Genomic DNA, 27,639 nt, shown 5'->3' on the forward strand with positions numbered 1-27,639 from the left:
TGACAGAACACCGGATATTTGAAAGTCTTTTAAACAGAGATTCAAATAATAGGCAAAAAGTTTGGTGATGAATTAGTCAAAAATACATAGAAAAGTAAACAGTCCAAAAGCAAGCAAACAAAATCCAGATAATTACCATCTTTGAGTTACACAGAAAAGAAAAAGTAATCAGAGTTTACTCCATGGCTCTGCCATATATTAACATAATCAAGTGAACATTAACAGTGAATACTGAGCTAACCAAAATTACAATACAACTATTTTGGTGAAATGGAAGGATAGAAAAGGCATATTTGCTTAGTAGGAGGGAGAGAGAATAAGCTAAATCTTGATTTTCAAGAGTGGAAGGTTCAGAATTTCAAAACCTGAAAGTCATTACAAATGGTATTTAGAAACATTTAAAAATTAAGATAATGAACAAAAGTAGATGAACACATATGTCTCTGGAGAGGGTAAAATAGGGGCCAGGAGTAAGGGAATGCTATTCACTAAACCTAGAATTCCCTGGAGATCCAGTGGTGAGGACTTAACTGCTGTCACTGTCAGACCCACGTTCAAATCCTGGTTGGGGAACTAAGACCTCATAAGGAGTGTGGTGCAGTTAAAAGAACAACAAAAACCTTGTAGAACTATTTGATTCTTTAACTATGTCAGAGTACAGTTCTGTTCTAAAATTTTAAAAAACACTAATCAAAATGTAGCAAAAATATTTAATACACACAAAAAGTTAACACTAATTTTGAGAATTCACTTATACATTTTTACAGACTGATTCTAGGCAAATTCTTAAGCTTAAGAACAACTTAATATCCCATAAATTGTGTTGCAAAGCCAAAAACTTATTTTACTGGGTATTAAGATAACTGTTGTTATCTGTTTCTTCTCTCCATTTTTAGACCGTTAAAACTCTAAGTGGGCAGAGACATGCTTCCAGCTACATGCTCCCTGCCATCTAGCTCTGCTCAAACTCTTCCTGCTCCAAGACAAGAGGTTTACCAGGGATCACCTTCACAGAGGCGAGGAGGACAACAGGGCACTGGGCCTCTCATCCGACTCTCATCTAACATGGTATTTTCATGTTGTGAGAAACAGAGTATGGTAACTCCCTCCATACAATACAGTTGTATGTCAAACATGGTTTCTAACACATACATACGTTTACTGACTCATAATAACGTTTTCCCTCAACTGTAACTTTCTTCCCAGCCCTCAGTTTACCAACACTAATTCAAAAATATAAAGATTTTTAAAATGGAGTTTAGCATGAGTGGAAAGGGGTGCTTTATTTGACAATGACCTAAACACAAACAATGTGAACTATTTTAAAAGTTACTGCCATCCTAAGCTACATTGATAAAAGTATAGTATTTAGATCCTACATAACAGACTATAAGAGTCACTAGTCCATACTGCTTTCAACTCCTAGCTCCTTAGTTTGAGAAAAATCTAGATAAGGTGCAGCAAATTAGCAGATGTAGGATGAGGAAATCTAAACATGTCATATGGCTAGAGGTTATATGGCCTCATGTTCCAATTCTTTCAATAGAATAAAATAGCAAAAAGAAAATAAATCCACAGCTGAATTAAGTTGAATAAAGTTAAGAGACTGAAGAAATTTCAAAAGTCTTCAAAGTTAGTCACACAGAAGACTGACACAGGAAAGATGAATTCAATTTGCTCAGAACTGACCCAAGTGATGGCCGCCAATCGAATGGGAAAAACTAAAACAACAGTGAGAGCTCTCTGAAGAAAACAGCCCTGACGGGCATCCCTGAGAATCACAGAGGGGGGTTAGCGGGAAGCTGGTCAAGACCAGATGCGCTTCAAACAGAAAAGCGCTGCTTAAACAATATGATTTAAAGGTTCCTTTCAAACATGAAATACATATCTCAGATTCCTCCCTTTTAAGCATGAGACTTCGTAACTCTACTATCATTTATGTCTCAGTCGAGTAACTCAGGAGGTAGCAGACTAGGGCCTGCAGGCAGGCCACTCATTTTGTAAATGAAGCTTTATCAGTACACAACCACACCACGCATTGTCTATGGCTGCTTCCACAGCACAACCACGCAGTTCAGCCTGAAGTAATGAACCCTCTGGTTCTCTAAGAAAAAGTCTGCTCATCCCTAAACTAGGATAATATACACAGGCAAATATGACAGTTAAATTATAAGTAAGAAGCACCAAAATTATCCTCCCACCATAAACAATCAGAAAACCAGACCAAAAAAAAAACAAAGAAGAAACTGTTTTCAGATACTGGACGGCAGATAACACAAAGGTAGAATCTCTGAGGTAAAGAAAACCAAAGAAGCAGGTCCTATAAACTCTAAGGTAACTAGAATATGTTAAAGTAGATCAGCAGAAAAGAGAGAGTTTATGCAGAAAGAGTTCCAGAGATCTGATAGGGTTTCTTTTGAGGCTGTTTCTAAATACCAAGTTACACATTTAAACAAAATTCAACAGGCACCAGGCAACCAGGAAGTTCAGTGAACTCAGAGCAATATAAACCAGAAGAAAGAAGAAAATCAAAATATATACAATCAAACATCTGAAAACCAGAGATAAAAGGAGAATCTTCTGCAGTGGCAGGCAGGTTCTTTACCACCAGTGCCACCTGGGAAGCCCCAAAAAGAAAACTCTTAAAAGCTGTCAAGAGGGGAAAAAAGAAACACATTACATAAGCAAAAGCAAACAATATTTACAACAGATTGCTCAAAAGAAAATATGCAAGCAGAAAATAATGGAACTTGGGACTTCCCCAGTAGTCCAGTACTTAAGAATCTGCTCTTCCCATGGGTTCAATTCCTGGTTGGTTAACAGGGATCCTACGTGCGACACAGTTAAAAACCAAACAAAAAAAAACAATGGAACAAGCTGAAAGACAAAAAGTCTCCACACCTATAACTCTAGATCAAGCACAAATCTTTCAAAAAATGAAGGTAAAATATCAATTTTATTTTTTAGATCAACAAAAGCCAATGGAATTGTACTTTAATAAATGTAACTAGAATAAACGCTTCTTAAAAAGTTCTTCTGCTACAAGGAAAACTTATCAGATGGAGACCTAGATCTACACAAACGAATAACAAGCTCCAGAAACAGTCAATATATAAATATAAATCATGTATTCTCATTTTGAAATTTCCTGAAAAACTAATTAACTGTTACTGTAAAAATAATGGATCATGGACTGGATACTGGCTATAGAAGAAAAATTTAAAACAATAGAACAAAGGCCAGAAGGAGAAAGTGGATATATACTGTTCCATTAACATAAATGAAAAAATGCACTACTTGGAGGCAAACTTAGTAAGCTAAAGATGCATATTATAAACCCTTAACCAGTTCTTAAAAACTAAAACAAAGAAGCATATCTAATAATGAAGACAAAATGGACTCATTCAAAAAAAAAAAAAATACTCAAAATAACCCAAAAACAAGGAGAAAAAGAAAAAAAATGGATACGACAGGAAAAAAGCCAAAATAGCTGATTTAAACCCAATCATATCAATACAATTATACAATTAAAAGACACTGATTCTCAAAATGGATAAAATATTTAAAGGTCCAACTATATATTGCTCACAAGAAAAGCACTTAAAGAGTGAAATGACATAAAAAGGTCTATCAGGCAAGCATAACGTAAGAAAACCAAGTGACTACATTAATACCAAAGTTGACTCCAAGAGGACTATTACTAGGACTAGAGAGAGAAATTTTATAATGATAAAAATGGCAATTCTTCAAGAAGACATAAATCCCAAATGTGTAGGTATCTAATAACAAAACTTCAAAATATATGAACCACAATATATATATGATATATCTAAAAGGAGAAATTGACAAATCCAGAATTATAATTGGAGACTTCAACAGGCCTCCTCTCAGCAACTGATAAAACAAGTAGACAGAAAATCAATAAGGATATAGAAAAACGTGAATACTATCAACCAATATAACCAAACTGACATATATAAAACATTACAACTCAACAAAAGACTACACATTTTTTTTTTTTCAAATCCACATGGAACATTCACCAAGAGAAACCATATGCTGGGCCATAAAATAAATACCAATGTATTTTTAAAAGCTAAAATCTCTGAACAGAATTAAATTAGAAATTAACAAAGTATCTCCAATGCTCCCCTCCCCCACAAATAACTTTTAAATAATGCACAGGACCACCTCCTGCCAAAAAAAACACAAAGGAAACTAGAAAATTTTTTGAACTGATTATGACAACAAAATATACTGAAATATGAGGGCTACAAGTAAAACAGTGCACAAAGAGAAATCTGTAGTGTTATATATTCACATCAGAAACGAAGAAATGTATAGAACTGCTCTAAGCTTCTTCCTCTGGGAGCTAGAAAAGGTGTAAACTAAATAAAATGCAAATTGACAGAAATAATAAAGCAAAGAAATAAAGGAAATATAAAACAGACTAACAACAGACAAATCCAATAAAATGAAAGCTGGTTGTTGTAAAAGATCAATAAGATTGACAAACTTCTCACTACGTTAATCAAGAGAGGTTAAAAAAAAGACAAATTACCATTATCAGGAATGAAAGATGAGAAATTACTCCACATCGTAAGGACACTGTAAAGATAATGGAATTACTATAAACAACAGTATGTCAATAGTTAAAACTACTTAAATGGACTATTCCTTTGCAACAATTACAAAAGTAACACACACACCAAGACCTAACTAGCCCTTTATCTATTAAGAAATGGAATTCATAAATTAAAATCTTCCCTAAGAGTTCTCTAAGGCAAGATGGCTTCACTAGTAAATTCTATTCAAACATCTAAGGAAGCAATACCACCAGTTCTACACAAACTTTAAAAAAACAGAGGGACTACTTATCAATTCATTTTTAGGAGACCAACATTACTAAGACCAAAGACATTACAAGAAAAGAAACCTACTGTCAATATCCTTCACGATCATAGATTTAAAAATCAGTAACAAAATATTGGCAAATCAAATCCAACATTATATAAAAATGATAATACAGGAGTTTATTTTGGGTATTAAACTTAGTAGCATTAGTTTGAAAATCCATCAATGTAATTTCAGTCAAATTTAGTTCAAAACTCATCAATAAAATACCCTATATTAACAAAACTTGTGATCAACCCAACAGATACAGAGAAAACATTTTACAAAATTCAACACCAATTCATAGCAAAAAGATTAAGCAAACCAAGAATTAAAGGAAACTCTCTCAACCTGATGTACATTCTTAATACATTTCTATTCAACTCTGAACTATAGATCCCTCCCAATCAATGCAATAAATAAAGGAAAAGAAAAGGCATACAGATTAGAAAGGTGTAACACATCATTTTTATTCACAGACAATAGCATCATTTACATTTACAAAGATTAAAGGACTTCAGAAGAGCTACTAAAATTAATACAGTTGACCTTCAACAACATAGGTTTGAACTGTGCAAGTACACTAAAATGCAGATTTTTTTAATACTACAGCACTACATGATTCATGGTTAGCTGAATCTGTGGATGCAGAACTGTGGATATGGACGAACCATGGGTATGTAGGATGACTATAAGTTATAGTCAGATTTTCAACTGTGGGGAGGATTGCTTCCTATAATCTTCATATTGTTAAAGGCTCAACTGAGATTGAATTTAGGGAATTTACAGTGTGCGGGATAAATATTGGGCTTCCCAGGTGGCTCAATGACAAAGAATCCGCCTGCCAATGCAGGAGACATAAGAGACGCCGGTTCGATTCCCGGGTCTGGAAGATCCCCTGGAGAAGGGCATGGCAACCCACTCCAGTATTCTTGCTTGAAGAATTCCATGGACAGAGAAGCCTGGTGGGTTACAGTCCATAAGGTCACAAACAGTCAGACACGACTGAAGCGACTTAGCATGCGTGCACAGGATAAATACACAAAAGTTCACTATATTCTATCAATACAAACTAGCAGTGAACAATTTAAAAATAACATTTAAAAGCAATGCCACTTATAACAGCATTGAAAAATATGAACTACTCAGAGATAAATCTGATAACATATGTTACAGATCTGTACACCAAAAACTACAAAAAAATGCTGAGAGAAATTAAAGATCTAAAGAAATGGAGAGGTAGAACATGTTTATGGATTAGAACATCTAAAACTGTTAACCTATCAATTCTCCCCAAGTTGATCTACAGAGTCAACCAGACATCAACCAAATCCCTGCAGTTTTTTAAATAAATTAACAGATTGATTCTAAACCTTATATTGAAATGCAAAGTACTCAAGAGAGCCAAAACAATTTTGAAAAAGAACAAAGTTGAGAGTTTATCCTGATTTCAAGATATACAATAAGATTTCAGTAATCATGACTTTGTGCCAGTGGCAGAAGTAGGGAGATCAAAGGAATAGAACATAGGGAATTCCCTGGCAGTCCAGTGGTCAGGACTCCTCTCTTTCCCTGCCAAGGGCCCAGGCTCAACCCCTGGTTGGGGAACTAAAACCCTACAAGCCACGCTACACACATCATTCAATACATTCACTAGATTTTTGATAGGGATAGGGAAAAACATAAGTCTTTTCAACAAATAATGCTGGAATAACTAGATATCCCACGAGCAAAAAGAACTTCAACCCTTACCTCACACCACACAAAAAATTAACTCAAAATGGATCACTTAACCACAGACCTAAACCTAATAAAAAAACACTATGATACCTCTGGAAGAAATCATAAGAGAAAATCTTTGCTACTCTGGAATAGCAATTAGAACTCATACATAGCTGGCTGCAATGTAAAATGGCACAACCACCTTTTTAAAGTTGAGCAGTACTTAATAAAGTGAAATCTGTATTTCCCACATGATTCAGCAAATGCACTCTTGGTTGTTTACAGAAATAAAAACATATGCCCCACATAAAAACCAGTACATGAAAGTTCATAATCATCAATAAATGAATGGATAAGCACATTGTGGTGTATCAATACACAGAACTACATACAGCTTAGCACTAAAAAGGAATTATCTACTTAAGAAACAATATGAAGCCACACAAAGGAGACTATATACTATATGATTCCATTCATAAAATATCCTAGAAAAGGCAAAATGAGTCTACAGTAACAGAAGATCAGTGGTTGCCTGGCGGTAGGGGACGGTTTCACAGACTACACATTCATCAAAACTCATAAATCTGTACTGCTTAAGATGGGTAATATTTTACTGTACATAAACTATACCTCATAAAGATAATAAAAAATGTATGCATTAAATGAAAGAAACATTAAAAAATCTCTCAAAGGAAAAAAAATCTATTTTTAATATAGCTAAAGTAACCATATTGTGTATCTCCAATATAAATGAATCTCTTTTACAAAGTATACAATATTTTCAAAAAAATTATTTTCATGCCTAACTATCTATATCAGGTCACTGATTAATGATTTATATTTATTAAACTTAATTAAAAGAGAACCCTTATGAAATATCTGGGAGCTATTTAATGAAGTTCATTAGTGACATTGGGATGATTTCTTATCCAACTGCAATAACAGACTATAAATAAAAAATTTATGTTACTTTCTCTGTATATCAGAGATTGTTAGCTGCCTACCCAAGCATGAATGGCTCCTTCCTCCCCAGTAACACACAGTCCAATGCTGGGGAAAACAATGTGCTCACTTGAAGAACTACATTTCCCAGCCTCCCTGAGGTTAAGTATGGCCAGATGCATTCTAAAGAACTTCCTAGAAGCTTCCTTTGAAAGGAGGGGTGTGGCCCTCCTCCAGTCCCTTCTCCTTCCTATCTAGAACATCACCAGATGATTAGAGCTTGAGAAGCCGTCTTGGACAACATGCTACTTGCGATAAGCTAGAGATGATGGAGTAACAAGAAACGACGAGCCTGGGTCCCCGGACGACTGAGAGGTAACCAAGCCAGTTCTGACATGCTGCCTCCAGGTTGCATGCATGCAAAACAGGAAATTTCTACCTTGTTTAAGCTATTTTTGTTTTGAAATAAGCACATGATTATGTTACTATAATAAATCATTTCTGATGAGCATTTCAGCAACTGGTTTTTCATTTTCAAAAAAATTTTTAGTGAGGTGATGAGTTGTTTTGAGACTATACAGTAACCTAGGTTTTTTATTTTGCCCAGTCATTGACCAAAGCAATAAACCACCCTGATTTTTCAACTAATTCTCTATTTGGAATAAAGTAGTCTAGGAGGATTGGAGAAGGAAATGGCAACCCACTCCAGTATTCTTGCCTGGAGAATCCCAGGGACAGAGGAGCCCGGTGGGCTGCCATCTATGGGGTCGCACAGAGTCGGACACGACTGACGCGACCTAGCAGCAGCAGCAGCAGCAGTCTAGGAGGGAAAAAAAAAAACCTGCCTATCTCTGGGAAGAAATTTTAAGCTGCTTTATTACTCCATTAATCTCTGATGAAACTTTTTAAAAATGTAAACTGTGTTATCACTCCATTAATCTCAGGCAAATCTATATGCTCCAGTGACTTCTACCTTCATGCTTATGCTAAATTATATGGTGTACACTGTTAATTTTTAAAAGGCTCAGAAAAGAAAGAGACCAATAATGTCTGGAATACCTAGGAAGAGCTTCACAAAAACTCTAAAAGGATTTAGACAACAAAAGAAAGAAGAGCACACAATACAACGCACTAGGTTAAGTGCTCAGGCTTTTAAGTCAGTGACTTGGCTCCACGGCTGGCTGGCTGTGTGACCTAAGGCAAGTGACTATAATCTGATTCAGTTTTCTTATCTGAAAAATGGGAACAGTAGTATCTATCTCATCAGGACCTTGATGAGAAAATTTACGTAGCTGGCAAGAAGTTAAGCAATTCCAGGCATTCAGTAAGCACTTTTACAGCAAAAGCTTTGACATGAGAATGTGTGCAATATGTGAAAATCTAACCTGAAATAAAGGTGCCTGTTAGTGAATGGTTGGAAATTTTAAATAGAAAAATAAAACAGAAGGCTTTCTAGAGATTAAATGCTTTTGAAAAATAAGAAAATTCACAAACTATGTATACCTGTTTACATAAAAGCATTCTCATAACCTCATTAGAAATAAAGAAACTGAAATTTTAAATACTGAGATATTTTCTGCTCAGAGTATAAAAATTTAAGTAAGTTTCACAACAGGTGAGGATGGAGGAATTGGGCATTTATATTATTGCCCAAGGAAATATAAACTGATACATCTTTCTGAAGAATTTATGGCTATAACTATCAAAAATGCATAACTACTTGTTACAGAAAATACTGAATTGTAATATTTCTCACAGTTGATGGTTAAATAAACAGTACATCTGATCCTGTGAAACATGATACAACTACTTAAAAAAATAACAATAGTGAGGTATATCTAAATTTACTGAGTCGAAAATATTTTGAGACTTTGATTCTATGACTTTAATATTTTTTAAATGTTAAGATGAAAAGTATGTCGCAGGAAAAATGGGAGAATTAGCCCCCAACTGTAATTTTTTTAACTACAAATACGACCATCTTCAACAGAATGCATAAACAAACTGCAGTACAAGAGTAAATGCTAACTGCACATTGTTGGAATACAGTATTAAATAAAAAGGTAAGTTGCAAAGGAATACAGTTCATTTATAAAAAGTTCCAAAACCCAAAACTATGTACATGTGTTTATATATATATACATATATAAAACACACTAAATTCACATGATTAAAACTTTGTTTAAAAACAGATGATAAAAATAAAATCCAGAATAGTTACCTTTGAAGGGATAGAAAACAGAATGGAAAGAAATCACAGGACTTCACAAATGATAAAATGTTCTTTTTCTTACTCTGGCTATTAGGTACATGGCTGTTCAATATATCATGATTGTATCTTATGTACAATTTATACATGCTATTATCTAATGAAAACAATTTTGCAATTGCCAGTTTATAAGCACACAAGCATATTTTTTAAAAACCCAGAATGATAAAAAGTAACCTGGAATGATAAAAAATTAAACAACTGGTAGTTATCCCTACATGGGGAAGGGGAACCTCCTGTTAACAATATTGAATTATTAAATTATAAAATTAATTAAATTTATAAAATACTTTTCTCTTTCAAATTGTAATTATGAAAATGGTAACCAAATGGAAAATGTTAGTGCACACAGCTGAATAAAGAACTGTATTTACCCTGTGATTATGTTTACCCAAAAACTGCATGTTAACAAGAATAGAAAAGTTGTGTGTATCTAACACACACAGATCTAATGGTGTGTCTGGATTACGTAGGCACTTTATGCAGTTTTAATTTCTTGGAAGTTTTACTTCTTGGAAATATTTTGTATTTCATTAGTACGACCTCACTTGGAGAGAAATCACAGAAAAATGCAACTGCAAGAAAGCCAACTCTCCACCTTCAGGGTAGCCAAGTTAAAAAATCTACCCGCATGGGAAGGCTGAATGAATTACAGCCAATTGACAATGGATAGCACATGCTGTGCCAGTAAGTGCACTCAAAACAACTGGAGAGGATCCCCACCACAGCAAGGAGATTACATCAAAAGGTTCTGAAGTGCATATGTACATTTTAGCGCTTAGCTGAGAACTGGGGCTGCCAAGTCAAAGTGCAGCGGGCAAGGAAAGCTCCGGAGCACTGGGAGTGCAGGAATGTGCTGAAGAAGGAAAGGGGTAGGGAAGGATGGGCAGAAAGTGAGGGGCGAAGGGAAAACTTTTCCCAGCATGTGAGGCAGGAATCTGACGTGGCATAACAATGATACTCTCAGTACCTATAAAAATATTGTCCAATCAGAAACCTAAGTGCTGAGGGAAGAACAGGATGAAAGGAACGAAAATTTAAAGGAACCCAAAATCAGAACAAAGAAGAGGTGCCAAAGATACACGGTGTTGTGGTCTTTACAACTATCCTCTTTAGTCTATCCACTATGCCAGTTCCTAAAAACCGGCAGTTTCCACAAAGGCAAGAAGAAAAATAGTGGTAAAGTTGTTTTCATCCTCCTACCAATAAAATCACTAATATGAAATTAATATAAAGAAAACCTTTAAATCTTAATATAAATAAAACCTTTAAATAAAAAACTAAGTGAAAACCACCCAGAGCAGATTTACAGAGGGAAAATGTAACCTGCTTTCTGAGCTCACCACTATTAAAAGCAGAAGCATGACGTAACAGATGCTGACAGAGTCACTGCTGTCGGGGTACACCCCATCTATTTTCTTCTCTGTCAGAGCTTCTCCACACCCATTTCTGATCATCAACATTTCAAGAGCTCTTCCCCTACCAAAATATTCTTCATTCCCACCTACAAACAACCACCATTCATCACCCACAACTCTCCACCCAGTCTACCAGTCTTGCCTTCTCCTTTCTTCCCCACCTTTTTAATTCACCCCCCTTGCTCCTAAATTTTATTCTCTATTTAGGAGAGAAATCTTGTTCCCACTGCCTAAAGTGTTTTCTGAAAATAGGCAGGTTATAAAGGCTAATGTTTGTTTTTACTTTTTTCCCCACTATCTCTTGCCTTTCTGCCCCCAGCTCTTGTCCATAATTAATTTTAAAACTGTAACTTCCACAGGGCATAATTTAATAGCAAGAACCCAGGCTCAGTGAATACTTGCATATATATATATATAACTATGATCAAAGCATAGCTCTTTTTAACAACTATACCTCATGGATGCCGCTAACAGTTCTTTGTTTTGTATAAACAAGAACACAAGTGCTATAAACCAAGAGTATCTGTTTGCCATTTGATTCCTCTCCTATGACAAAATTTGGTAACCAACTTCTGTCAATTCTACCTTCAAAATATTACTTGACACCATTTCTCTCTCTTCATTCCTACTGACCCTGCGTCATTTCTCAGATCCAGACTATTCCAAGAGCTGTCTCTCTGCCTTTGGGGTTTGTCTGCTACTACAGCTGACACGACACAGAGCCCACGGGAGTTTTCTCTCTGAAACATAAATCTGGTCAGGTCATTACTCTCCTCAGAAGCCTTCAGGCACTCCCTTGTGCATACAGAATAAACGTCGAGCTCCTTCATGTCATCCAATACAGCATCAAACATCATCTTTCAGGCTTGTCACCTATCTATTATAAGCATTAAATAAAAATAAGTAAACTCAACAAAAGAATAATTTCCAAGGGTATCTAGAAATGAATTCTTAATGTATTATGTATGTAATTATTTATGTAACTGATAAATTTATTTATCTCAAGCACATACTATTACCTCCAAACTCAACTTTTACAAAATAACTAAAGTTCTATCCACCTAATGTGTTAAAACTGAATTTCACTATTTATTTTTATTTTCAATTCCAATGTTAAAATGTTAGGTGGACCACAAGGATTCTAAATCAAAAGTTATCTTTTAAATGAATGTTGACCCATATCGTTTTCCATGGAAAAAACATTTGTTTTCCATGTAGACTATTTCTTGAGTTCACCATATAAACTATCAAACCAGGCTACTCATATCTTAACACAATTATTAGAAAAGTTTCCTAAAAACAAGTACTTCTTCTTCAAATCAAATTTATAAAATTTACTAAAAAAGACAGTTCTATTAGCTTACACATAGCAAAGGATGGGTTCTCATGAGAATCAATCTGCTGTGTAATTAAATGTTATAGGATCTTGCAGACAGACTCAAGAATAGCACCATCTGTCTGGATTACAAAGCTCGGTTTTACCATATCACCAAACAGCAACAAAATATTATTTTCATACGTATCTCAAGTAATTTACAGACAACTAAAGAATTTATCTATTTGGGATCACAACACTTGATTCAATCCATACCCATGATAACACTTTGGATGTAAACCAATACTCTTTGAAAAATGTTTTTAGTAACTTAGACTTATATTTCAGAAGGTAAACATTCATGGTCTTCAGTAGCTACAATGTAGATTTACGCTGTGGTATAAATTCTAAATGTTAAACTGTTCAGGTGTTAAATACATCTGTAAAATTTTAAAGTGCCTGTTATTTGTTTAGAATAATATCATTTAAGTAAATTTTCCCCAAATATCTACAGATCTAGAATTACACTGCCACACTTTTTGACAGGATTTCAGTTCTCATTTTTTAATATGAAAAGTATTTTTTAAAGAGAAATTATTATAAATAAAATCATCTATGTAACATGAAAACCATAGGAACAAAGCTGATTGAGAAAACTCTCATGATATTCCTGAATTCAAAAGCAGAAAACAATCCTTGCCACTGCAACTCAATCTAAATAATACAGGCATGCCTGCTATAGATCAAACATCCTCTGCACCACCTCCTCTAACACTGAATGTTAAGGGAGACCGTGAGAAAGTAAAATCCTAAATAGGCATGTAAGTGCTAATCTTTGCTGCCTGTGGAAGAAGCTGCTGAAAGAACACGCCTGGGACGATAGACGGCTTCGTGTGTGTGTGTGTGCACTTAGTCGCTCAGTCATGTCCAACTCTTTGTGACCCCATGGACTGTACCCCACAAAGCTCCTCTGTCCATGGAATTCTCCAGGCAAGAATACTGGAGTGGGTTGCCATTTCCTTCTCCAGGGGATCTTCCCTGACCCAGGGATCAAACCCAGGTCTCTCACACTGCAGGCAGATTCTTTACCATCTGAACCACCAGGGAAGCCCACAGTTGACTACGTGGGCAGCCTCAAATGAGTAAAGCAACACCAAGGGGACAAAGGCAAGTTATTTTGGTCTCAGAGGTCAAACTTTCTGTTACAACCTAAAGAAATTGTCTCAATGGGATACTTTATTTATCCTAAGGCTTTTCTTTACAATTATTTCAGTTTAGCCCAAATTGAGGAGGCTGCCCACGTGGCTCAGTGGTAAAGAATCTGCCTGCCAATGAGAGAGACATGGGTTCAATCCCTGGGTAAGGAAGATGCCCTGGGGAAGTAAATGGCAACCCACTCCAACATTCTTGCCTGGGAAATCCCACGGACAGAGGAGCCTGGTGGGCTACAGTCCATGGGGTCGCAACAGAGTCAGACACAACTCAGCGACTAAACAACAAGCAGCCAAAAATGAAGCTCAGGAGGATAGATAGCTGACGTTTGCTAGGCAGACACAGACAGAGCACAACTTAGAATTCTATTCCTCCTCCTGTGATAATCCGCCTTGATCCCCAGAAAGCAAAAATGGCACTCTCAATATCTAGTCCAATCAACGGACCACTAAATCCACCTCCACTGAAACTGTACTGAAACAAACACACTGAAGCACCAGACAGAGAACCTGGAAGGCAACTGTACAAGCAAGGGAGGAATCTTGGCATATATGCACAGTGTGTGCATTCAAATGCAGCTGGCCCTGGAACTGCCTGCCCTGCAGAGTGGAAAATTCATGTGTGACATCACAGTCAGCTCTCCTTATCCACGGAACTCAAACCATGGAACAGGTCGCATAATACTATAGTATTTATTTATTGAAATACACCTAAATATAAATGGACCCATGCAGTTCAAACCCATGTTGTTCAAGGGTCAACTGTATGGCCAAAAGCAGAGTTCTTCCCAGGACTTACTCATCACCAGTAAAACCCCCATCAGAAGGCACTAAATTGCTGACATAAGCAATAATTTAGAGCAAAAAGCAGAACCAAGAGAAGAGAAAAGACACTGACCAAAGAAGTATACTTTAAAATAAGACTTTTCAGGACGGCTGACTAAACTGTCTCTAAAAGAAATTCCAAAGGAAAAAGACCAAAAGATACTAGACAATGGCATCAATATCTGATCCATTTCAAAGGAGTCTATTTTGAAGAAAGCTTCTCATTTGGGCAGATGTGTTCTAGTGTGACTAGCTCAAAATTAGTTTTGTAATTGTGAAGTGTACGACCAAAGGAGGTGACATTTGACCTACTTAAAACAACCATTAAAGGAAAACAAAAACAAAAATGGTTGATAGCAACAAGAACATCAAGTAAAATGCAAAATTTTTAACTAAAAAAAATTTTACATGTTTATTCAGGCTCAAGCTCTGTATCTTATAGTCTTTGAACTTAAAAAGCACTCAAGCTACAACTGAGATTGTCCCGCTTCCTTCATACTTATTCATTTCTTATACCCTCACAGCTTTTATTTCTCAGGTGTCTTACTCTTTTCCCAGTGCTAATCCCATCACCTGGTTCTTAATACCATTTCCAGCCTGATTGTTTCATTCATTATCAACTACTCTTGTATCTTTCATTTTTCTTTCCATCTCTCTACTACAATTGCTCCTAACTTACAAACACAAATAAGGCTCTGGTCTTCTGAAAAATTGCCTTTATCTACCTTTCAGTCTCTTACCCTTCCCACTCCCATATCACCGTTTGTTTCACAATCAAGTTTCTTCAACTGTGAAGTGTACCATTTATTCATTTTGCAAGCTGCTGTAATCCAGGTTCTGCCCAAACAGAAAACTTCCTCATCTTCCTCTCCTTAACTCTTTCCTTCAAGGTCCACCACAACTGTCTTTGAAAATTACGATTATTCCTTCTTTACTATATTCAAGACTTGAATGTCTAGTCTTCATGAGAAGTAATTCTAGACCAAAATCTAATTTGTTTTAAAGGCACAAAATTTAAAGAATGATAGGTTACACAGTTCAACAATTCCAATTTGTCTATGTAAGAGAGCAATCCTAGAAAGGCTTTTAAACATATTATTAAATGTAATACCATTTAACACACTTGTTTTTCCTCAATTCATTTCCCATAATAGTTTCTATATCATCTTGGATTATCTCCCACTTTTAGTTTCATATCCCATCTGCTCATTTAAGATTCACGTCTGTCCAGTTTCTGAAATATTTGTCACTTTAGTCATTAGCATTTTGCGTAATATAGCACTCTTTTTTTAAAGTTCAAAACTGAATTATTTTAGAAAACTGATTATTTTAACATCACCACTACTTAACCTAAATCAGTCTGCCCACACTTCAAATCTTCCACCTAACAAAAAGCAGATTTCAGTAAGCTTTTGTACTGTTTTTTAAAAGGGAACCAAGACCATAAATTAGAAGTGCTCTCCTATATACCACTTCAGAAAATATTCTAAAAGACAGACAGAGTTGACAACTGAGCTTCCAAAGAATATGCAAGCTTTCCATCCCCCTCCAAGAAGCCATATCCATTAATTCCTTCAAGACCCAGTTTAAAACAGAAAAAAGTTTTTCTGGTTGAGTTACTATGCTATCTGTTCATGTTGCTCTCCCTCTGCACTTACCATATACAATCTTATAGAAACTAAATATCAATAGTATATGCAGGTCTTTATCCTATATATCAAACCCTTTGTTGTTTAGTTGCTAAGCCAGCTGTCTCTGACTCTTTGTGACCCCATGGACTACAGACCGCCAGGCTTCTCTGTCCATGGGATTTCCTAGGAAAGAAAACTGGAGTGGGTTGCCATTCCGCTCCAGGGGATCTTCCCGACCCAGGAATCAAACTCACATCTCCTATATTACAGGCAGATTATTACTATTCCCTAGGGAAGCTCATTAGCCCTTCTGTAAACCCAAGCCAGATTTCAAGCATTTCTGATGTATGTACATTACTGAATTATTACATTATATTACATTATTACATTATGTAATTTGAAAATAAATTATATACGTCCTAAATTTCTCAAGCATCTGTTGTTTGGTCACTCAGTTGTGTCCGACTCTTTATGACATGGACTGCAGCACACCAGGCTACCCTATCCTTAACCATTAACATTCAAAAAAACTGTCTAAATACTAATTTATTAGTTACCCCATCCAATCTCACCCCCAATTCCCTTTGCCCTTCACTGAGGCTCATAAGTGCTCATTTATCACACAAAGTATCAAGTAGAAAAGATTGTCTTTAAGGGTGAACGGAAGGAAAAAAGAGAAGGGAAAAGCTAAAGCGCAAAGATGACATCACAGAATCTGTTACTACTCCCTACATTTTAAGGAATACATCAGCAAAGAGGAAGCAGCAGCAGATACCCTCAGAAAGGAAAGGGAAAATCTGCTTAAATCCTTGTTCGAAAACTGCTGTTCTTCCCATTGGGGAGAGGCCACCCTCACCTCTCCATGCGGTCTTCAAGCCTCTCTTTCAGACAGCAATCCTCTCGTACCCTTCAAACATGCCCAGAGTCTGGGTGGGCCTCATTCCCACTGCCTGAAGCTAAGATGGGTTTTAGGGAGGGCCTGCTCTGATGGCTGGGACTATAGTCAGAGGAAAGGTACTCCTAATAACCTAAACTTTCCCATAAAAATACTCCCATAAATAGCATCTGAGTTCTATAATACAAGTAATTAAGTACAATACAATAGGCTAACCATCATTTGTAGCGACAGAATTAAGGGTAGGTTTTATTTAAAAGCAAACTTACGTACAAATTAACTTTTTCTAATATTTAGAATGCTGCAGACCACTACATGTAAAATTCTACACTTTGGATAAAACTTAGGACACTGTTCATAATCAACATGACTAAGACTAAAACTACAGACTGGGGCAGAGGGGCTTTCCTTCCTTCAACAAGGTCTAAACAATATTTTTAGATGTCGCCACATTATTAAATGGAAAATAGAAACCGGCTGGCAGTTGAGGATATATATTTTGTTCAAAACAAAGTAAGGGTTATGACATGTGTGTCACACTAAAATGTGATTTAGTCTTTAAAAAGAAAAAGATATTTATTAAGTACTATTTCTGACATTCCCTGAGACAAATCTCAAAATGTTAATAGAACTGCTATTTAAAGTTCAAAGAGCACTCTGGAGCTGCCAAGGAATTAATAGCTTAAACTACCAAATAAGAGCCACAGTTCAATCTCCAGTCCCAGCCAGTCAGAGCTCAGGGTTGGCAGAGCAAAATCACTCAGCTTATTAAAGACACACTGTGCAACCTGAGAATCATATACACAAATGAAAAGTTGTGACATCTAAAGATGGCTCACTTATAAAGAAAGACACAAGAACAATTTAATCTTCTGCTCCCCTCAAAAAGCACAAATTCAATATAACTGCCATACTTAAAACAAGTAATTTTGCTGTTCCACTTCCTGGCTAACTGTCTAGGGTTACTCTATAACTTTAATTGTAATTTGCCAGAAGACTCTTCCTATTAAAAAACATTATCTAGTCATCCAAAGTGCTTTCCTTAAAAGATACTCAAAATGATTTCTCACACCTCCTGACTTCCGTATTTCCATCAAGTTTATAGGAGAAAATGAGGCACAGAACCATTATGTGACCAACCAGATATAGTCATTAGTTTAAAAAAAAGGGGGGGGGAGGGTTTGAATACCACTCAACTTTCCCTATTACCAATTTACTATCCATTTTACTGAGCTCATAGAAAGTAATCTTATAACTGAAGATTAAGCAAAAGCCTTCTTACAGGATACTTCTTAGAGAATGAAAATGAAGGAATTTTGAATCAATTCTCCAACAGGTTCCAAAATCTATTAGATTGCTACCACCTTACACAAAATCTAAATAGGAACCAAATTCCTACTCCTTTGGGGTATAAGCATGCATCTCTTGATCAGCTGGAAATTTTTTTTAAGAAAGATTTTCTAGAACTCATCTAAAATATTACCAAGCAATAGTACATACAGCCTAAACAATGTATGTTGAGAACACAGAGCTGAACAGCTAAATAAACTTCAAAAATAATAACGACATATTGTGATCAGGGCCTAAATGGGTAATGAGAACTCCCTCACAAAACAAGGTGGAGAAGAGAATAGTTGTCCAGTCATTTATTCATTCATTCAAGTTAACCAGCATTTAACTATGAAGGGAATGCAAAGATGGCTTAGACAGGGTCACTGCCCTACAGAGGTTCACATGATTATCAGAGGTAGCCAGAGGAGGTATATGGAAGGAGCAAGAGTGACAAGTTCGATCTGTGAGAGTCAAGGAAATCTTCAAAGGGTGGTGACATTTGACCTACTTAAAGATGAGGAGGCCTGTGCCAAACATATACATGTGCAATAAAACTAGGAGCTGGTTCCTGAGTTGGACATACGTATGTTTTTCCTTATTTCTCTTTAGGACATTAATACTCAATCTTGTGAACTACCAACACAAAATGCTTTTTCACACCTATTTTACTCTTTCGAATACCTTACTTATTAGCTCTCAAATTAAGCACAGATGGACTGTGGGAACTTTATGTGTCATGCAAAAATACTTCCTCAGAAATATATCAATGATGGGAGCAAGAAGAAGGATCATGGTTTTCATGCAACTTAATACATTTTATGTGAACAATCTTTGTAATTTCCACTCAGTATTATAAAGAATTCTATGCACAATTAATGATATATTTTATTTGAAACAAATTATTTCTTCAAATTTAATTTTAATACCTAATGTCTTAAATATATCCAATTAATGTAGTGATTTAATACAAATCAAGACAATTATTACAGTAAAGAGATCTAGTGAAGATTGAGAAAAAATGCTTACCTGAAAATTTACCTAATTCGCTTTACCTTCCCCCTTTTCATTTTTTCTTAAGTTACAAATTTAAACAATGTAAAATAAAGGCACAAGTGAAATTTTAAAAGAATCAACTCAGGATGTTCCTTTAACAGTAATGGAATTTCACTGTACTTGGAAGAAGTACAAAATGCAGAAAGCTGTCAACCAGGGCTCTGTGCTATTTCACAGTAGTAGAAATGCAGCTTTAATAAGACTACCACAATTCATCTAGAATGAGAAAATAAACATTCAAAATATACATAATAAACTACAGAGTATGGAAATGCCAATGGAGTAAACATTCTCCCTTGGACACCATTGATTCTTCTAATTCTCATCTAGAAAGAACAACAACAACAAAAAAAAAACCCTCATCTTTCTTGACTAGAATCCAAATGTACTCTAAGACATTTTATTAGCTTAAAAAAGGAAAACAACTTTATTCCAACCAACATAACTAAAACATGTGAATATAAATGCAAGTAAAACAGGAGTTCCTAAAAGAAAACTATGATAGCCAAGTTATGACAACAGAATCCAATCTATACTACAGATGATTTCAAAAATTAAGTAACAAAACAAAGGAGTACAGTGGGGGAGCTGCCTCTGAAATAAACACCAATCACATATTAAAAGCATTTAAAACTATTTTTGTGTAAACTAAAGCAAAGATAGAAAACCATGCTGATGTACATAAGTGACTTTATACTCAACAAAAATTGAGCACACATACATATTTCATTCATGCAAATGAACATGAATTTACAATTCCTCGTTTATGTTAATATTTACCAAGATTAATGGAAAATCATCTCCCCTATGTAATGAAGTGAATTCCCGCAACAGAACAAAGCTAACACCTTCAAATCTTTCGAATAAACAATGAAAGCACATACTATAAAAGGAAATTATCTGAACTGGATAAAAGTTAAATGACTCAAGAGAGAAGGAAAGTCCAAAATTCCAATACACATTACAACCATTGATTCATTAATTCCAAATCTCTAAACCAGTCCTATGAAGAAAAATGTGTGCCTGCAAATTTTTTAACTATCCCCACAGCACATTTTTAGACTACCTACCTAATTACCTCACTTTGCAATGCACTAAATGCAATTTCTTGAAATAGCAATGTTTATACAATGACAAAATAGAAATTCTGGTAGCCACAACACAGTTTGTAAAGCAAGTTAGCACATAACACATTTTAAATAAAGGACACTAAAAGCAACGCCACGGAAACTCTTTTTCTCCATTTCTAATAAATGGCTGCAATGCACAACTCAGTGATAACATCCAATATTCCACCGTATTACTAATTCTCATAAACTTTGTCTAATCTCTCACAGTAGCTAACGTCTGTGAGATGAATATATCATCCAGTTTCAAAACAACAATAAATCAGTACCTTCTATTACTATTTCAAAGGAGAAGATTATGCTTTTTCTCTGCTGAAAACAAATTAAAACACTCAGAAAAATATCTAGTCTGGGAATTCCCAAGCGATCCAAGGGTTAGGACTCTCTTCCAGTACATGGGTTTGATCCCTGGTCTGGGAACTAAGATCCAAGTGGCCAAAAAGAAAACAATCTAGTCTATCTCTGAATCAAACTTTGAGAAAAAGTTGAATTGTTTATTTCAAAAAATCCAGATAAGTAATCTTAATACTATTTACACTGAATTTCACCTCAATTTTAAATAACTTAAACATTACTATAGAATATGCCTATCTTTCGCCAATATATAATATATAGACTATAGTATAAAGTGGTAACAGGGTATCTTTCTTTCTTATTAATCTCAAGAGCAGAGAAGACCTTTGAAAATGTTTGATGAATACAATTAACTCAGAACTAAGTAGGCTAAATTAGCCTGTGAACAAAAAAGATGAATGAATCTTTCCATGCCTAATTAATATAAGCCACTTCTATAACTTAATGTCATTTAAAGAATGCCTTAAAAGGTTGTTTTTTCCCCCAAATACCTAATACAGTCACGAAAAAAATGACCAAAATATTCCAAAGAAAGTGCTAAACTACATAAGCACCTGGCATAAACTCAACACTCATTGTCCTAAGGCATCCCCTGCCTTTATTCTCACAAAGCAGCAGCCAAAACCTAACTTCCTCTCAATGAACTCTTCAAGCAATAACACAGCAACACATTTTGCAGCATACAAGTCCTACGTACATTATTTTCTCTTTAAAATTATGAACTCATCACATGTACAAATGGCTCTTTAAAACGGTCCAGTAAACTGCTACGCTATGCCTTAAATTGCTGTCTATTATGTACTTAAAAATATTTACTAGCAATTGGAGGTTAATACAGCAACTACTACCGGGTAAGCAATTACTGCTATTAAAAATATATAAATACTGTAATACCATGTGATACTAACAACAAAATGCTAAACAGAAAACAAACATTAGCAAATTATAAATATTTTCATTAAAGAAAATGAACCATCATAAAAAAAGACGCTTCACATGTAAATACTAACACTGGAAACTCAGATGCAAAAAATACTCTATATAAAGTATTGGCATTTGAGAAAATTAATCATTCCTTCTTCCTCATTTACAATTGATGGTCCCCCCCATCTGGTTCTAACTCAAAAGAATACATCTCAAAGTTTCTACAACTATCTTCCCTCTCTGCAAAAAAATAAAAATAAATCTCAAGAAAAAAGAAAGCAGGTCAATAAGAGATTACTGTAAAAACCTTCAAATACTGGATGAGTGGTCCTTAATAGGAATCATATACTAATGTGTATTTCAATTTAGGAAGGAAGAATTTGATACCATCCCCCAACTACCCCATAGTTAGGAAGATTCTAGGCAAATAAAACAACATGAATGTGGGACATACATAACTAAGAATTAAACTGCCCTATGTCAAAGAGTATATACTTTTATGAAGTATATATATACTTTATGAAGGACATAAAACTGCTTTTCTCTGTATCATCTTGAATAAGAAACAGGAACAAAAGTAAAGATATACTTACATCTGGAAATTATGTCTTTCCACAAGGATGAGTTGACATCCCATAGGGCATTGGTACACTCTCCAAAAGGGCAGATTTAACACACTTAACTGAATTATAACTGAGTGAATACATAGCAAGAGTCTCCCGGAAATGTGATGGACAGCATGAGAAAACAGTCTGAGTCACAAAGGCACAGTCAGGAATGCACTTAATGCAGTAGCTACAAATCTCACAACTGCAAGAATAACCCATATCTTGTATGCACAATGGCATTTTTCACATGTTAGGAAAAGGGGGAGGGGTTGACAAAGAATTTAGGAAATATGATGATGCCATGCAGTAGAATATCAGAAAACAAAGTAAGTAAAGGACTAACAAAAATCTTAAGGCACCTGACTGCACAAATCAACTTCTGCTAAGTCAGGTGAATACCTTGAGGTAAAAGAAAGTGGGTGGGTCATTAATGTGGTACAGAACTTTATCAGCTCTAGCTTACACTTCAATCCACATTAATAAGAGTATTTAGGTAAATTCTCTATAAGCAATACTTTTCTCTGCTCAAAAAAACTACAGGTCAAAAAGAAAACTATATGCTAATATTATGTACTAAGAGTTTTTATAATGCATGCTTTATTTTGAACAGGTGATGATTTTATCCTCTTTGGAATTAATTATTCTATACAATGTATTTTAGGCAATATATTTTTGATATTCCAAGTTGCTGCTGTATCTGATTTTCAAGAAAATGCTCAATTTGGAGCAAGAAAAATTTACAGTATCAACAGCTCTTTAACATATTTGTAATTTTTTAATAACCAGCTATCCAACCTCCATCTATAAAAGAACACAGACATTCCATAGTCCTTAAAAAAAGAAAAAAAGGCATTTCTGCATTTCAAAGTTGCTATCTAAAAAATAATTCTGTTTTAAAAAAGTATACTCAAAAATCAATTCCTGGTTTAAACACAAACCTTTAGAAAGTCAGAAAGCACAGAATCCTCTCCTACAAATTGTTTCTCCAAAACAATATTAAACATCTTTAGCAACATTATCATTCTTAAGTTTAAAAAAAAAAAAAGGATAAAAAAATGATATATACTAAAGACTGGCTACACATGTATTTTCATTACTACATGAAAGGTACTGTATACAAAATATATACACATATATACAAGCCATTATCAGTCAGCATGATATATGGTAATTTGGGGGAATCTCTCCTCACTAATACTGATCTACTTGGTTATTTTAATTTCCTGATAAAGTGTCAACGCGGCCACCAGTCACCAAACCAAAACCACTTAAATGCCCCTTAGCCAAGGCTCGCTAGCCTATGCAAGTCCCTGAGAACCTGAGTGATACTAAACGAGAGACTGAGAGAAGAAAAGAGGCGGCAAGGGGAAGTTACCACAGGACTGAAAGGGAGAATCACAACTTGTATGTTAAGATTAAGTATCCGAATAAAAATGTTGGGAGGAAAAAAACTGACCTGCTATTACTATAGTAAAAGCACAGATACTATGTCACTCGGTCTCAGTAGGTAAAAATCGCTTGTCTTCATTTTTTTTAATCTGCACAATGAAATATATTGAATAAAGCTTCCATTTTAAAAGTTGGCAACAATTTGTATTTCTCCACAAGTCTCAAAGGGAAAAAAAAAAAAGCATCTCTGCTACCCATAATTAAATGTAACTAATTACAATTTGAACAGTAAATTATGTATCCAGTGTAAACAAAGATTAAGAGGAAATAAAGCTCTATGTACAGCAGAGGTTACGGAAAACAATTTTCCAAAATGCATGTTCTCTAAAGGCAGTCCCCCAAAAAGGGTACACCACTTAAACAAAGTTGGGTTTTTTTTAAAGTCTAAATTAAACAAACCGTTCAGCCAATTTTCCAATTATATTCCACGCTTGAAACATAATTGCCTTACATCTGTTGACAAATCTTTGCTCAATATTTAAACAAATTCGTAGTCTCCCGGGCACATAGCTATACATACAGTAACTCATGCACAAAGCACATATTTAAAGACCACGCACTGCAATTATTAGCCTAAACGCCAGGTTTAACAACATGAATGTTTTCAGAGCTAGGTAATACGACCCAATAAAAAAAAAGCAAAGATGGTATTTACCACCAAATGTCACTGCCACCGCCAGGAAAGAGTTGCTGGAACCCTATACATTTTTAATTTCGATGAATCTAGACGCCGTCGTCGGATGCCAGGCTTCCAGGAGAACAATTGACACCCTAACTGCTTCAAGATTAAGGCAGGCGATTCAAATCCGAAGGAAAAGTTGTCAATTATCAGAGAGAGAGAGCGAGAGAGGCGAAGGCAGATAAAAGCGATGTTATCAAACCGCCCAGCTTGTTGCTGTGTGTGTGTGTGGATTCGTTGTGAGCAGAGAGAAAACAGTTTTTAAAAGACACAGGAGGAGAGAAAGAAGAAAAAGCTTTCTCCACCTTCCGTCGGCTCGGTGCAATGGCTTTAAGGCTCTCCAGCGTAGTAAGCCCCGAGAGGCAGGCGGCTGTCGATGTTTACAATCGCCGGAGCTTCGGATGCAAGAGTCCTTTACTGACACAATCGCATTCAATCAACTGTTTTCAGGCGAAATTGCAGGTGTCATTATGGAATTTTTTAAAAAATTCAAAAGGCGGGCGGGCGGGCAGCCGATCCGACACAAGGGGGGGAAAAAAGCTGCTTATCGCAGGCGCGGGCAACACAAGGCAAAAGCCTGCCACATTTAGGGGGGGAAAACGGGGGGAAAGGGAGGGGAAGGGGAGTGCGACTGCAACAGAGGGTGGGCGTTCGAAGTGCGACCCAGGATCCGCAGCTTTGAGACTTCCACATGCAAATTCCACGCCGAGCGCCGCGCTCACAAATGATTTTTAAAGAGCCAAATAAACACTGGATGGGATCCAAGGCGAGGGAGAGACGATCCAAAAGGGGGAGAATCGGCAAGAGGCGAACGGCGGGGAGAGGCGAGGGAGGGGCGAAGTCCCGGCGGCGGGAGGAGAAAGTTGGTCGGCGGCGGAGGTCGACCCCCCCCCCCCCCACCCCACAGCACAGCCCCCTCCCCGCAGCCCGGCTACTCACCAGCGAGAAGAGGTTGGAGTGACAATCCTCCAGGCTCGCCCCGTTCGCCACCCAGTTCGCTGCCGCAGTCATGATCCTCCGCGAGCCCGGCCGCCAGAGCGGGGCATGTCGGAGCGAGGCGTCCGAGGCGAGGCCAGGCCGGGCGGCGGCGCCTCGCCGGGAAGCGTGGGGCGGCCCGGCCGCCGCCGCCGCCGGGGGAGGGCGCGAGGGCCGGCGGGCGGGCGGGAGGCGCCGCGGCGACGCCGCGCCGGGGGCGGCGGGCCCGGGCCGGCGGGGGGGTCCGCGGCGGCCGCGCGGCTCCTTCCTGCTCGGGCGGCGGCGGCGGCTGCTCCCGCGGCGGCGGGGGGCGCTGTCCGCGCGGCCCGGCGCCCTCCCCGCCTCTCAGGGCCGCCGCTGACTCCCGGGCCGGCGCTGCGGGCCGGCCGCCGCCTCCGCCTTCCCTGTTCCTCAGCCGCCGCCGCCGCCGCTGCTGCCGCCGCCGCCGCCTTGTTTATCTCCAGCCACCGACTCCCCCTCAGCCCCCGCTGGCGCGTGAGGGGAGGCGAGCCCTGGAGTCGCCGCCGCCGCCTCGGAGCCGCCGCCGCCGCGGAGCGCGAACTCGCGAAGGGGGGGGTGCGGACGAAGCCAGCGGGCGACCCCGGCAGCCGAGCGACGTCCCCTCCTTCCTCTTCCTCCCCCACCCCCCCCTCCTCCCCAGTCAGCCTCGCTTCTCCTCCCTCCCCGGGCTCGCTCGCTCTGACAGCAATGGCGGCCGCCGACCGCGGCTCGGCCCGCCATTGGCTGGCGCCTTGTCACGTGACGGGCGCCGGCCGCAAGGGGGGGAGCACGGGAGGGGGAGGGGGAGGGGCCGGAGCGGCGGCGGCCGCGGCTGTTCGCTGGCGGCGCTGCTGAGCCGAGTGCGGCTGGATTCTCCGACGGAGAGAGGGAGGGAGACGGAGACAGAGAGGGAGAGAAAGAAGTGCGGGCGGCGCGGCTCCGAGGCGGGCGGGCAGTCGGCCGCCGAGCTGGCCGCCCCGCGCCCCGCCCCCTCGGGTGCACGAATCTTTGCTGGGCGCGACCGCGAGCCCCGGGAACGCCCGTGGCCGTGGCTGTGGAGGGCTCCGGGCCCCTTGCCTGTGCCCTCGATCGCCCCGGCCGACTGGGTGGCAGAGGCCCGCCATGGGCCAGACAGCAGATCCAAGTGCTTCGGGGTGTCTCCTCGAGGTCTCACTCCGTGGTCCGCGTTCTGCAGATGAGAAAACCGAAGCACAAAGAGATTAAGTCACTTACCTGAGGTCGCTCAGCTGGGAAGAGGAGGGGGTGAGATTCGAACCCCTGCGCTCAGGCACACAGCGAAGCAAAGCTCTTGCGTTAAGATTCTTAAGCCTAGCCCAGGAAGTGCTTACTGTGTACCATGCACTATGCACTGAATCCAGAAATGCCTTTTAAGCCCTTACTCCTAGGCGCTGTGTGCACTTTGCATGCATACATGCATGCAGAAATGCTTTCTGACCTCTTGCTTTGTGCCAGGATATAAATATATGTATATTTTAAACTACCAGACACTACTGGGCTGGATTTGGAGCAGACCTTCCCGCCTGGCTCCATTCAGTCAATAACCAACATTTCCCAAGCATAACAGCGTGGGAGTCCAGAGAAATGCCAGTATAAGGAGGCTCTCTATCAGACCTCAGAGTTCATGCTCCGCGCGAAGGTGGGAAAGAGATAACTTATTAACAAGCCCGCAAACGTGGAAAAGCCAGGTGGATTGGATTAAAAGAGGGACGAATGGAAAACAAGAAAGAAGCAATGTAATAAAAGGAGAAGAGTATTAGATATATGAATTGAACTTTGGAATTACCACAAATTACTGCTAAAGCAAAACGCAGGAGCAGCATGTTATAATGTGTATTATCATGACTGACACTATGTTATAACCCAGTGACGCTATGTTATAACGAATGTACCTACATTATTTCACGTAGTCCTCAGAACAACCGCATTAAGATACTGTTTTTATCCTTAGGCTGTAAGTCAAAGCTCAGAAGTGCAGTGACACCTCCAAGCTCTCCAG

General features: G+C 38.0%; 1 protein-coding gene across 3 annotated transcripts in view; it reads right to left on the bottom strand.

Annotated features, from left to right (window-relative positions):
- The window catches only part of MED13L (mediator complex subunit 13L), a 289,944-nt gene extending 264,201 nt beyond the window's left edge, over window positions 1–25,743 (bottom strand). For all 3 annotated transcript variants that reach the window (XM_061141858.1, XM_061141857.1, XM_061141856.1), the window contains exon 1: window positions 25,587–25,743. In XM_061141858.1, coding sequence (XP_060997841.1) covers window positions 25,587–25,658 — 72 coding nt within the window. In that variant the 5' untranslated portion in view covers window positions 25,659–25,743. The remainder of the gene's footprint in view (window positions 1–25,586) is intronic.
- Window positions 25,744–27,639: the final 1,896 nt, after the last annotated feature.

Source organism: Dama dama, chromosome 5, assembly GCF_033118175.1.
Source record: "Dama dama isolate Ldn47 chromosome 5, ASM3311817v1, whole genome shotgun sequence".
In the NCBI taxonomy this organism is placed as follows: domain Eukaryota; kingdom Metazoa; phylum Chordata; class Mammalia; order Artiodactyla; family Cervidae; genus Dama; species Dama dama.